General features: G+C 43.5%; 1 protein-coding gene across 1 annotated transcript in view; it reads right to left on the bottom strand.

Annotated features, from left to right (window-relative positions):
- Positions 1 to 641: 641 nt before the first annotated feature.
- Positions 642 to 14,882, bottom strand: part of LOC138749877 (lactadherin-like) — a 45,160-nt gene continuing 30,919 nt past the window's right edge. The window contains exons 7-8 of the mRNA XM_069911854.1: positions 12,405 to 12,560; positions 642 to 6,210 (exon numbers count right to left, since the gene is read on the bottom strand). Coding sequence (XP_069767955.1) covers positions 6,067 to 6,210; positions 12,405 to 12,560 — 300 coding nt within the window. The 3' untranslated portion in view covers positions 642 to 6,066. The remainder of the gene's footprint in view (positions 6,211 to 12,404; positions 12,561 to 14,882) is intronic.

Consider the following 14,882-nt stretch of genomic DNA (forward strand, 5'->3'; position numbering starts at 1 on the left):
ATTTCTGAAGGTCACTTTTGGATCCACATTTTTATATCCTTTTTTTTTACAAGGTAACCTTGATTAGAGGGAGGAGGTAGATTGGATTTAGTTTTAGGATGTTTTTATATTAAAACCTAGGTTTAATTATGGTTCTCATAGCTCATACCATTTAACCTTCGCTTAGACCATCTAGAATTAATTTTAAGAAATATTGTTAAATAAACAAATATAGTTTTTTTATTTACACATATTAATTTGTCTGTTAAACTCAATAAAAAATATTCTAAAAAGGAAATATTTTGAAAGTTGGAAGGTGTGGACAGAGTAGATGCAAAAAGGCTGTTTCCCACAGTGGAAGAGTCTAGGACAAGAGGGCACAATTTCACAATCGAAGGGCGTCAAAGGTTATGTGGAGAGGGAAGGGCAGTGAGGATGATTGGGAAAATGGATCAGCTCACGATTGAATGGCAGGACAGACTCGGTGGGCTGAATAGCCTATTTCTGCTCCTATGACTTATGAATTGGTGTGAACAATGTACCTTTAACCTCATGGATCTATGTGCTAGGTCATGAATACTAAACAGCAAAGAAGTAAAACTGTTGGCCCAGTAAATTAACAGCATTAGTACTGAGATAAAAATGATAACAAGACACAGAAAACCAAAAATGTGGGATGTTTAATCCCCTTTAATGCTTTCACCAGTGACAAAAAAAAAGATGAAGTTAGTTCTTACCTAAACCAGAACCTGCAGAGAGTGGAGTATAGATTGTGTTTTCCACACTACCATACAAAGTCAGTCATGTGTGGTAATAAATTTAAAGCAAGCAAGATACACGAAATTCAGCACAAGTACGGTTCAGTCAACTTCTCTCGTCTTGACTGATAGGTCTCAAAACACTGATGGCTTCTGCTACAGTTACAGAAATTGGTCAAGAAGTGGAATTGATCAATCAAAGTCATCTTCATTGAGTTTTGTTAAAGTTTTTTGGGGGGGTGGGTTAGTTTAAATATATCTTGCCTCTTTTCAGGAAAAGCCAAGGGATACGAATCACAAAAAAATTTAACTATTCAGCACAAAGCTGCATTCTATGGCGTAATGAACGCAAGAACCAGATATATGGCGTATTAAGAAGTAATAAGATGGGGAAGAGAGCAGTTGCCTGAAAAATCTCACTGTTCCTACTTGTATTGCCCATCTTATCATGGACTCCCTTCCATATGATCAATCTCCATGATCATGAACACTACCTCAAGTTGATCTTCCTCACAGCCTTTGCGCAATCATGAACAGTTCTCACTCTGTCGATTCAATGTTTCAAAGCACTGCTGTTTGAACTTCTTCCTAGTTTTCTGTCTGCCAGTCATTCCACTGAATTGACAACTTGTACCAGAAGAGGAAGTGAGGGAGACAAGGCCCGTGGCCAAGAAACTGAGATGTGTCGCAAATTCCAGGCCCTTTCTTTTGCTTCTCTTCCCACAAATCTGCTGACAAACGGAATATCTCCAACATCATTCATCCTTACCACAGATTTCCAGTGTGCACTGTGATTTTGTTCTGCCTAAATTATCGGCAAAGTTTCTCGAATTCAGCCATTTTCTCATCTTTACTATTCAACCGTGGCCTACTGTGCTCATGAAAATAATCCTCCAGGTATAGTCATTATCCTGAGTGAAACACAATGCTTGGATTGTAGTAAACACACCAAAATGCTGGAGGAACTATAGAAGGCAAAGATATATTGCCGATGTTTCAGGCCTGAGCCCTTCTTCAAGGAAGAATTAGAAAAGGCAGAAGCAGGATAAACGGTATCAGAAAGTCTCAGAATTCAAACAATGGGGGTGGAATCCAGACCAACAAAAGGTTTTAATTGGATGCAATAAGGGACTAGGTGAGAATTTACTCTGTCTGTGCAAAAGGAGACAGGGAAAGGAGAGATAATGAGGAAGAAGGGGATGGGGGGGGTGTTTTAACGAAAGCCAGAGAAGTCGATATTAATGCCATCCAGCTGGAGGGTGCCCAGTCAGAAGATGAGGTGTTGTTCCTCCAATTTACAGTCTGGCAGTACATGAAACCATGGAGAGACATGTCAGCAAGGGAATGGGATGGAGAATTGAAATGGGCGGCCACTGGGAGATCCACACTATTGCGGCGGACAGAGCCGAGGTGGTCAACAAAGCGATCTCCCAGTCTGTGTCCAGTCTCTCTGATGTAGAGGAGACCACAGTGGGAGCACTGGATGCAGTAGATGATCCCTGCAGATTCACAAGTGAAATGTTGCTTCACTTGAAAGGATCATTTGGGGTTCCGAATGGTGCTGAAGGAAGAGGTGTGGGCACAAGAAATTAATCTCCACGGAATTATTGCATTGCCAATGAATTAATTAGTTACAATTCCAATTTAACAGACTATGCTATTGACAATTAACATTTAACCTAAAGGAAAATTCAAGTACAAAAATTTGTGACCCAACTTAATAAGTAAATCAATAAATAGCTGAAGGTCACCATGAAAACCCCCTACTGTTTTACAAGGAGTTAATTACAGGCATAATTGTTTTATGTTAAAGGCGGATGAGTTATTTTGGGGGGAATTTCTATCTGGACATTTTATAGATGTTCAATGGTTATTAGTGTTGTTTTAAGACTACATGTTATTCTGAAAGGGTCCTGTCTCTCACATCCCTCCTGTCACATTCTCCAATTCCTTGGCAGTTAATGAAGAAGTGCTCATGGCCAATGAAGAAATCTGCCAAGGAGCTAAAAAGGCAGAGACAAGGCAGAAATGTTGCTTCAGGTCTCTCTGTCAGTGAGGTGACAGAGGAAAGGTGGAAGTCTAGCTCTCCATTGGAAGGGGAGGTGGCCCTTCACTCTCCTGACCATCATGAATGGTCTGTATATATCTCTATTTACACCTTATTCTATCACATTTAAGAATCTTGCTAATCAAAATCTACCAATCTTCCTATTTAAAGTTTCAACAGACCATCCCATACTCCCTCCAATCCCCATTTGCAATCATGAGGCAAGTCTCAATAATAGAACTTGAAGACCTCCATCATTCTTAGGACAGGACACCTTTTTGCCTTAGAACATCTCATAAGTCCCACCTGTGGCAATCAAAGTACCATGGTGTCCTTTCATAGACCGAGGCTGGCCCAAAGATGGACATTGTTGATGCTGACAGATGATCTCCTTTCATATACACCATTATACAGATCGTACCATCTTTGAAAACCATTGTACTGATCAACATAAGAATGTCACTAATTGAAGCAGGAGTCAGCCATCCGGCCTGTCAAGTCCGCTCTGCCATTCAATGAGATCATGCATAATCTAATGATGGGCTCATCTCCATCTACCTGCCTGTTCCCCATATCCCTTAATTCCCCTACTATGTAGAAATTCATCCAACCTTGTTTTAAATATATTTACTGAGGTTGCCTCCACTGCTTCCATGAGTAATGAATTCCACAGATTCAAAGCAATTCCTCCTCATCTTCATACTAAACCTACTACCTTGAATTGAGAGGTTATTTCCCCCTCCATAATTATCTTACCTACCTCTATCTTATCTATGCCTTTCATAATTTCATACATTTCTGCAAGATCCTCTCTCATTCTTCTAAATCCCAGTGAGAACAGTTCCAGATGACTCAATCCCTCTTCACAGGCTAACCTCCTCATCTCTAGACTCAACTTGGTGGCCCTCCTCTGCACCGCTACCAAAGCCAGTACATCGTTCCTCAAGTAAGGAGACCAGAACTGCATGCAGATGCGGCCTCCCCAGTATCTTGTACAGTTGCAGCATAGCCTCCCTGCTCTTAAATTCAATCTCTGTAGCAATGAAGGCCAACACTCCATTTGCCTTCTTGACAGCCTGCTGCACCTCCAAATCAACCTTTTGCGATTCATGCACAAGTACTTTAAGTCCCTTTGCATGGCAGCACACTGCAATCGCTTACATTTAAATAATATTTTGATCTTTCATTTTTCCTTCCAAAGTGGACAACGTCACATTTACCAAGACTGTACTCCATCTGCCCAACCCTTGTCCACTTACTTAACCTATCTCTATCTCTCTACAGTCTCTCCGTATCCTCTGCACAATTTGTTTTTCCACTCATTTTAATGACATCAGCAAACCTCGATAGTCTACATTCTGTCCCCTCTTCCAGATCATTAATATATATTGTGAGCTGTTGCGGGCCTAGCCTGTGGCACCCTGATCACCACTGATTGCCAACAAGAAAACCCATGCTAATACATCACCCCTAACTATATGCATCCTTATCTTGTGTATGTATTTCATGTGGCACTTTAGTAAACGTCTTCTGGAAATCTAAGTAAACAATGTCCATCTGCTCCCTTCTATCTACCACTCTTGTTATATCTTCAAAGATCTCCAGTAAATTTGTCAAACAGGACCTGCCTTTGCTGGATCCCTGCTGCATCTGCCTGATGGATCCATTGTGCTCCAGATGCCTCGCTATTTCTTCTTTAATGAAAGCTTCAAGCATTATCCCAACTACAGATGATAAACTAACTGGCCTGCCTTTTGCCTACATCCTTTTTTGAAAGTGGCATGACATTCACCGTCTTCCAAACCGTCGGCACCTGCCCAGAGAATTTTGGTAAATTATCACCAAAGCCTCTGCCATTTCTTTCAGTAACCAGGGGGCTTATCTATCTTTACATCCACGTTTGCTTAGAGATAGCTATTGCATCCAGGTTCTCAACTCCCATCAGATCCCAATAATTTATTTTGCCCCAACGCCCTGCACTAAAATATCTTCAAAAACAAGAAGGACTACTCAAAATTATTGACCATACTAGGAAAATGATGGCAGTAATTTTCATTTTGGGCCATTACATGAAATTGACAATTTTGACATGGAATATTTTCTCATATCCCGTACTTAATTAAAACTGAATATTCAGAGAAAAGATGCTGGAATCTGGAGCAAAAACAACCTGCTGAAGGTTATCAGGTCACACAGCAAGACTGATAGAATGTTCTGGCTCGAAACATTCACCGTTCTTTTTTTTTCCACAGATGCTCTTTGACCTGCTGAATTCCCCCAGCAGATTTGCATTTTACTGAAAATCAGGAAGAGTTGGGCCAAGTGATCAGAAAAGGTCTATTTCATATTCTTGCAAAAAGTTAAAATACACCCCTGTGGTGGTACACCGATGGCCTACTGCAGGGGGCAACCTCTGTACCTGCAGGAGAGTAAGGGGGACAGGACAACACCTGGCCGGCTGCCTATCAGTCGGCCTGAATGGATCAAGCCCCACCCATTCGGGTGTCAATCACCCTCTGGGATATAAGCCTGTGCCGGCCTCTTGAGTCTCACTCAGTCACTGCAGCTACAGCCAGACTGGCTCTGTGGAAGTCTTTATGGATTAAAGCCTGTTGTACAGTCTTTACTCTGTGTGTGTCTGGTTCTGTCTAATGGCGCACCACAATCCCCGCAACTGCCCAAGGTTAAACATTTGTGGGACTCCACTCCGAAACCAAAAAAATCCACATACATCAGGCATCTTAATAATTTTTCCAGATGTGTTACAGTGAAATATCCCTCCTGCCCTAGAGAGGCAGCAGAATTTGGTTCATGAGCCAATCATTTTGGGGGATGAGCCGCGATGGGGCACTGGTCTGTTCCTGATCTTTCTCCCACAGAATGGGGTCCTTACTTCAGTCTGCCTGCTCCAAAGAATTCTCAAGTAGAATTCAAGACACTTCTCCATGGGAAGGTGATGAGAGAACTCAATCATATCACTCACTGAACAGGGTACCTGGCCTCAATCATACCTCTGCCTTCTTACCCTCCGTCACGACAATCAACAATCTCTGAAGAGGTCAAAAAACACAAGAGAACAGCACGTCAACAAGCGAAGGGGAGGAATACTACAAATAGAACGGGCCCTCTTGCTTTCAAAAATCTTCAATTGGTCTGCAGCAATGAAAGGTTATCATAAAATGCAGTTGACATTCCAGTGTGTATAAAAGGTGCAATACAGTGGAGCAGATCAGCATGTAGCACATATCAGATATTCCTCTACTGCATGCAAGAAGCAAGGATCTATTCGTGACATCCCAGCAGTTCTACACGGAGGGTGATGCGTTCGTGCCAGGTCTGAGGCAAGATCCGAACAAACTGTGCATAGAACGGTGGATTAAAAATGTTGCGCTTGTGGCTGTAGTTGTCAGAGTTGCCCTGGAAAACCTGTAGTGAAAGCATCAATAAAGAAAGCAAATGTTAATCATGATTCCGCTCACAAGGTTTTCATATTTGACCATCTGCCCTCAATCTTCTTCGCACCTAACTGTAGAGTGGAGGGTCATGTGATCTCTCCGGTGAAAACCTGATTGAAAGCCACCACATCTGTCAATGTGGAACCTGGTGGGAATATAGATTGTGGGGGGTCATGTGACCTCTCCTGCTGGAACCTGGTGGGAGTGTGGCGGAGGGTCATGTGACCACCCACGCTGAGGAATTACCTGGTAATTAGCCTTTTCACCACTGACTCCACTAATCACCTGCCCTATTTTGGGCTAGCCACACTGACCAGCAGGGGGGGTATAGAGCCCCAAGGAAGAACCCGAGCTCCACTCCAGGTCACGAGCCAGAACTGACGCTGGAGAATTGATATCAAGGTGTGTGCCAGTAATGGGTGCAAGGTTTTCCGGTGCACACTGACTAATCATCATTGTAGTGTGCTATTTCCTTATTTAATATTGGTGCCATACCTGCACCGGGTCAAGGGGTGGCAAGTACTGTTGTTGCACCTACCTCTACATTACATTTACATCTAGCATGGTTTAGTTGCGTCCAATGGGACTGTTGTATGTACCTTGTCTGAATGAGTGTAGTGTGGGTTGTGGAGAGTCATGTGATCACTCCTGGAACCTGGTGGGAGTGTGGATTGTGGAGGGTCATGTGGCCTCTCCATTTGGAACAAGTCAGAAGTCACCTCACCTGCCAATCAAGGACAAGCCCTGCCCACAAGTCAGTGCACACCTGGTCATTAGCCCCTTAATTACTCATCAATATCTGGGCTGGACCCTACAGTTGATAGCAATATAAAGCCCACCACATGTAGGCCAACTGCCCCCCCCCCTCCCCCCTCTGGTGGGATGAACTCTAGCTCCACTCCAGATTGTGATCTGTGGGCAGCGCTGGAGAGTCATTGGTAAGGTGTGTGTAGACAAAGGGTTGGGTGCTGTGTATTGTGTGTTTAGAAATCACTGTCCTGAGTTTAGAGTAATTAAGAGACATGCCTGCCCTTTATCAAAGGGTGGCAGCCACTGTATGTTGTTACTTGATTATAAAGGTTTCTAAGAGCAGTTTTGAGTGTGTCTTTTGACTCCCCAATGCACGTAAATAAAACCACTGTTCAGACAGCCTGTGCTCAACCTCATTTCTCAGGTCTGGTTGAACTTGTTTTTTCATGCACAACAGTGATTGAGTGTGATTCCCTGTGGAGAATTTCCCTCAAAAGTTCCATGAGTCCACAGGGAGACAGACATGAATATACAACAGACACGCAATTGCTTGGAGATAGAAAGCTTTATAATCAAGTAACAATGTACAAGGGCAAATAAAGATTTTTGTTACAACTGATCTGTTGCTTCTCAGACCTGTTGTACTTGTTCCTTACACTGACCAAACAACCACTCAGCCGATACTGGTAACTCACTCAGCTGATCTTCAGTCCCAGGTAGTTCTTTGACCTGAAACATGTTTTCTGCACAGCATTCATGGGATTTTTCTGTTATGAAGAGCCTTTGATATGCCAGCATTTGTTGTTTGCACCGGAATGACCAAAACCCGCAATCTCTGTATCAGTCAGCCATTTTATACAGTATACCCGCATTGTGGTATGTAAAGAGGCAGGATGTGCAGCTCCACTGTGTCAACGTTGACTGTGACTGTGACATAAGTATCCGATGTATCCTTGGTTTCAAATTACATGTCATCAGAAGTCATGGCAACATTCATTAGCTGAGTTGGTCCCTGTATGCCTGCAGTACAGTTTACACTAGGGGCTAGATGAAAAAAAGGTGCTTGGAGGGCTCCCCCATTCCGGGTCTGTGCTTTTAACACAGCACACATTCTGGTAAAAAGGGAATAATTTCCCAGAATGAAGTGGCTGTGTAAAAACCATGTCTTGTTTCCCTTTCCAGAGATGCTGCCAGACCTGTTGACCTGATATAATTTCAGATCCACGTGGGTTGCCTCCCACATCCTGAAGATGTATGAGGTTACTCGGTTAATTGGTCACGTTTCTGCAATTGGGCCAGAGGGACTGTTATTGTGCTGTACCTCCAAGTTGCTGAAGATCCAGCTGCGCTGGATGGGTCACGTCTCCAGAATGGAGGACCATCGCCTTCCCAAGATCGTGTTCTATGGCGAGCTCTCCACTGGCCACCGTGACAGAGGTGCACCAAAGAAAAGGTACAAGGACTGCCTAAAGAAATCTCTTGGTGCCTGCCCCATTGACCACCGCCAGTGGGCTGATCTCGCCTCAAACCGTGCATCTTGGCGCCTCACAGTTTGGCGGGCAGCAACCTCCTTTGAAGAAGACTGCAGAGCCCACCTCACTGACAAAAGGCAAAGGAGGAAAAACCCAACACCCAACCCCAACCCACCAATTTTCCCCTGCAATCGCTGCAACCGTGTCTGCCTGTCCCGCATCGGACTTGTCAGCCACAAACGAGCCTGCAGCTGACGTGGACTTTTACCCCCTCCATAAATCTTCGTCCGCGAAGCCAAGCCAAAGAAGAAGAAAAAAAATTCCTGCAGTTGTAAATTTTTGATACCTTTCTGAGATTGCAAATGTTGGCTGACCAGAAGCTGCTCTAATCTTGCTGCCACTCAGACATTTTCTGGTAGGGGGTCATCTGATAAACCAGTGGGATCTTTTGGTTTATCCTCATCTTCACTTGAGACAAATTACTGTAGTTCCCTTGCTGCGGAAGGCTAAGGGAGTGAAACCTGCTTCAGTAGCCATTGCACCACTATAGGTCAGAGAGTATCTGAAAAAGGTTTCTGGGACCCCCCCCAACACAAGGTCGAGCATTTCTCCTTTCACTGTTGCTGTTCTAATGCACTGAGTGTTTTCAGAATTTTCTGCTTTTTGTTTAAATTTCGAACACCTGTTTTTTTTAAAATCTTCACTGGGTGAATATTGAGGCTGGGTGAATATTGAGGCCAGCTGAAGGCAAGATTCCTAAAGGCCCACCTTTTTATAAAAAGGGGGAACTGAAAACATCAGCAGGTCATTTCCATCTTCTACCGCCAGATTTATGTGGAACTTTGAGATACTGGGATACCAGTCCCTTCAGAGAGCTCAACTTAGGCCAGACACACCTGAATAGTTTCCAACAAAAGACACCATTGTCCACTCCAATTAATGGCCTTTATGAGTCTTTGCTCAGTCGCCCAAAACAAGACCAATTAAATCGAAGCAAAAAGAAAAAGCAAGTCATTTATATCAAGCTTATTTCTTGGTTATGTCTAGAAGTTGTCCCACCAAGGCAGCTGAGGAATTTTGTTAATTAAATAAATCTGGAATATAAATCTTGCCTCAGAAATGTAGATCACAAACATTAAGGTTGTCATCCGGTTCACTAAAGGGAAGGTAATCTGCCCTTATTTTCTTAGACATACAGCATGGTAACAGACCCTTTTGGCCCTTGAACCCATGCCACCCAATTGACCTACAACGCCTGGTACATTTCTAACACTGGGAGGAAACTGGCGCCCCCCAGGGGTAACCCACACAGACATGAGGAGAACATAGAAACTCCAGACACAGCGCGAGATTAGAACCCTGGTCCCCATTGTTGGCGCTGTAACAGTGTTGTACTAACTATGCTGCCCTTCACCCCTTCTCAGTGCAAGGGAAATCAAAGTTGACCACTAAATGCTGCCTATGTCAACAACATCCATCTTGGTATTCAATATTTGATAAAAATATTAAAGGTTAGTGTAGCAGATAGCACAACACTGTTACAGCTCCAGCAGTTTGAATCCCACGCTGTTTCTAAGGAGTTTGTACTTTCCCCCACAGTTCAAAAATGGGTTGTAGGTGAATTGGGTGACACCAGCTTGTGGACTGAAGAGGCCTGTTACCATGCTGTGTCTAAATTTAAATTAAATTACTTTAAAAGAATCACTGTTGATTTCATAAGGAAACAGGATTGCTACAAAGCATGATCCTAACCTTTGAATTTGCTGGCAATGGGAGGTAGGAGTAAACTCAAGAAAATCCCATGTTAGCGGAAGCTCTTGGAAAGGCAAATGGGCTCTCAGTCTGACTGTGATTAGACCAGTGGTTCTCAAGCTTTTTCTTTCCACTCACATACCACTTTAAGTAATCCCTATGCCACAAGTGCTCTGTGATTAGTAAGGAATTGCTTAAGGTGGGATGTGAGTGGGAGGGGAAGGTTGAGAACCACTGCTCTAGACCCAATTGTTTCTGAAATATTTTACTTGAGAAAAGTTGTCATTGGCCCAGTTCCTTTGGAGTTATGAAACCCTGCACATAACGAGTCAATTGGGTACGAATAAAACAGAGGTTTTTAAACTTTTTCTTTCCACCCACATACCACCTTAAGCAATCCCTTATTAATCACAGAGCACCTATGGCATAGGGATTACTTAAAGTGGTATGTGAGTGGAAAGAAAAAGGTTGAGAACCACTGAACAAGACCATCCTCCTGACCGTAGGACAGTTCCCAGTACTGTACTGAGCATTCGAAATGTACAGGAATGAGGCTTCAACCCATAACCTGTTCTCTGGAAGGTAACAGAACTCTACTGAAGTTTCCTATGTACAATAAAACCCCTGGTATCTGAAATTCAAGCCTCAAGCAACTGGCAAAAAAAGATTGAGGAATATAGAAAATAAATAAATAGGAATAAAATAATAGGTACAAAATACAGAAGTTTAAAACTGGAGAAGTAAATGTTCTCTGAAGTAACACAGAAACCTTTGGTGAAGATGGGAGCAAATATTCAGCCATCGGAGATAGGGCCTTGACCATGTTTTGCTCGTAGCAGCTGTTTGAATAAAGTTGTGTGAAACAGCAATGGGGCCGCCCAGGATGAAGAGCTGGTTGATGCCGCTCGACGTTGGGGTGACTCTCTTAAGGCTCTTTTATAAACCAAAAAAAATCTAAACGTAAAGCCAGAGTAACATCACAAACCTTATCATCGTAAATGGTCCCTGAGCGGCTCCAAGGTGCCAACTTTGATCCTTCTGTAGGCTTGTGTCAGAGGTGGAGCGCAACACTCCACGTCACTGCATAAATGGGTGGGGAGATGACAGTGCGATGACGTCATCAGCTCGCGACCCAGGACTGTTCAGTGAACATATTATTCCAGAGTACCACAAAATGGTCATGATTGGTGTGGCCTCCATCGCTACCCGTCACTGCACCTTCGGGGCCACGGACTTGCCGCTCCACTCCCTCATCCTTCTCAATCTCCTGGTCGCGGTGGCTCACAAACATGAAGCCGGGGCCCCGAAGGTGCGGTGGCAGGTGGCGGCAGCGGCTACACCACTGATGACTATTTTCACTGAAGATTTGCATTATCCAGATTCAAGAACTCGCAGGTGAGTGAGAGTGAAATATAAACAGAATTAAATTGATCAGTGGCCATCTTCTCTATCCATAATCCCACATGCAGCTGGAACCATTCTGCGCATCCTAGAGTGGTTCCAGCTGCATGTGGAATTGTGGGTAAAGAAGTCGGCCATTGCTCGCCGTGTATTTATGACAGGCGGTGCCACAGCAACAGTCGCCCCGACTACAGCAACTCCGGAGGACATACTGATGCGCCGTTCCATATAAAAGTGATGCTGGAGCAGCCTTTTGGGGTTGCTCTATAAAAAGGTAAGTTAAAAATTTTTTCCATGGAAGAAACCGGCCTCGAAGCGGAGGCCCTCCATAAAAACATCTTTAAAGTGTCTCCTTATCCCTGCTAAGTAAGAGTTGCCCCGGTCAGAGAATTTACTGTAAACTCCTGGGGTGGTGGGGCAGTTAATTATCTATAATGCTATTGTTTGTCTTTTGGGCAGCTCCTTGGAGGGGAGGAACCTGCAGATGTAGTGACAGTTAAATGTTTTCAAAAAATGTGACGGAAAATAAAATAAAATGCTTTAAGGTTTAAATATTCATTCAAGTGAGATTCATTCAGGGTTAGTGCAGTGTAGTATTTTTGTCTTTTAAACTGTTTATTCTTAATGCAGGCGTATTAATTAAGCTTTTTAGAAGTAAGTCTCAAGCAGCTGGAATATACATTTATCCGTCATCTACCAATCCCCATAGATGCCGGATACCAGGGGCTTTACAGTATATTGTACTTTTTATGCGGATGGCACTATCACCACAATACACCAAATTGTTTACCTTATCTGATCCTTTTATGCTGTCCTTGTAAGTAAACCAAGCCTGTCCGTCATCACTGTACGCAATTTTAAAGGACTCCACATATTGATGCACTCCAAAGTCTTTTGCTCCTTGAGTAATAATGCCACTGATTTTTTTACGGTCTAGGAGGTCAATCTAATCGGAAATAAAAGGCATTTTGAGAGCAAACAATAAGAGAACATCAGCCCAGTTAAGACCATGAGACCCAGGAGCAGAAATGGGCTATTCAGTACATCACGTCTGCCCCGTCATTCAAACATGAGCCTCAGCCTTGCTGCCAGATTTTTCCCTATACCCTTTGATGCCCTGGCTAATCAAGAACCTATCAATTTTTGCCTTAAATATAGCCAATAACCTGGCCTCCACAACTGCCTGTGGCAACAAATTCACCGATTTACCTCGTTGTGGCTAAAGAAATTCCTCTGCATCTCTGTTCTAAGTGGATACCCTTCAATCCTGGTTATGCCCTCTTGTCCTGGATTCTCCCACCATGGGAAGATACCTTTATACATCTACTCTGTCCACGCCTTTGAACATTCAAAATGTTTCAATGAGATCCCCCCCATTCTCCTAAATCCCAACGAGTACTGGCCAAAAGCTGTCAAACACTTCTCATATAATCGTCTTTGTGAACTTCCTTTCAACCATCTCCAATGTCATCACAACCTTTCTTCAATGAGGAGCCCAAAACTGCTCACAGTACTTCACGTGAGGCCTCACCAGCGCCTCAACATCACATCCCTGCTCTTGTATTTTATTCCTCTTGAAGTGAATGGCTTCTTCACCACTGACTCAACGTGCAAGTTTACCTTCAGATCATCCTGCACGAGGACTCCGAGATCCCTTTGCATCTGGATAGTTTCAGTTTTCTCCCTATTTAGAAAATAATCTGCCTGTTTATTTTTTCGACCAAAGTTCATGACCATACACTTTGACGTTCTATTTCCACTTCTCAGCCCATTCTCCTAATCTGTCTGTCCTTCTGCAGCCTCCCTGTTTCCTCTACACTATCTGCTCCTCCACCTACCTTCGCTCAATCCTTGTAACAGCTGCAAGAACAACAGCCCTATCAAACCCTTCCTTCAGTATTTCAGCAAAGTTTATGCAAGATTCTCACTTGCTGTAACCACACGAACTACTGTAGATGGTAGCTGCAGCAAGTAAGAATCTTGAGGCACTCCTGATCAACGAGTCCTGGAAGATACTATTGTGGGTGTGGCAGGCAAGACATTTCAGTCAAGATGGTCCTTTTGGGAAACGGGTCACGAAGCCCTAGCCCCCACATTCATCCAAAGGCCACGGGTTTGTGACCTGGAACTCTACCTGATTATATATGGTGGAAACAAATTAAGAATCTTTCAAATGAGTTTGGAATGGCTCTCGGAGAAATTAAGTTACAGGGCCACTGGAAAAGGATTAGGTAGTGAACTGGTAAAACTGTTCCACTTGCAGTTGGCATAGACTCTATAGAATGAATGACCTCCACTTTAATTCTTTGTGCCATGAGACTTCAGTAACTTTGGCATCAATCCAACATAATAATCTATTGTAAACAATTTAAATCTGTGCTTCCCACGTAGGATAAACATAGGTGTTCCTGAGAGGATTAGGAACTTGAATATTTATAGTTTAATTTATTCTAATAACATAATCATATTTTTAAAAAAATGCTTGTGAACAGTGAACTGTGCTTCCACCTCAATGGTAGTTTGAGACTGGGATTCATCTCCCCTCATTTCCAGTGAACTTGAAGCCACGATGGAGGAGGTGGTAAAAAGAGAGCCTTTCAACTGACAGTCTGTCATTCAAATGGCATTTGCAGCTCCATCTTTGTAATCCCATTTTCCACATCTCTCTGGCTCTCTCCACTGAGGCTGCCTGACCTGCTGAGTCATTTCCGTCGTTGGCTCTATTTACAAGATTCCCTTACTCGTCCAACAAAAAAAAGCGGCTTCCTGATTTCCCCATTGGGGCAGCACAGTTGGGGTAGTGGTTATTAGCGCAATGCCTTTACAGCGCCAGTAATCAGGACCAAGGTTCGAATCCCACGCTTTCGGTCGGGAGTTTGTACATTCTTCCCATGTCAGCAAGGGTTTTCCCCAGGGGTTCTGGTTTCCTCCCACCGTTTGAAAAGTACTGGGGGTGTAGGTTAATTGGCTGTAAATTGGGCAGCATGGACTCATGGGCTAAAATGGCCTGTCTAAAATTTTTTTTTAATTATATTAAATAACTTTACATTTCTGGCTTGCAGAGGCGACAGGTTTCATATTTTCTGTTTGATAACATTTATTGTGGATCTTTGCTAACTAAGGATCGCACAACCAGATGGGTTGTGTTCAGTGAGCAAAAACTGATTTATTGCAGGCTGCATGACTGGTCTTCTCCTCCCAGCCCTGACCTGGCTGAGAACAGTGCTGGGGGCCCTGATGTCACTGGGGTGTCACATGGGTCCCCAAG

Source organism: Narcine bancroftii, chromosome 14, assembly GCF_036971445.1.
Source record: "Narcine bancroftii isolate sNarBan1 chromosome 14, sNarBan1.hap1, whole genome shotgun sequence".
Classification (NCBI taxonomy): Eukaryota; Metazoa; Chordata; class Chondrichthyes; order Torpediniformes; family Narcinidae; genus Narcine; species Narcine bancroftii.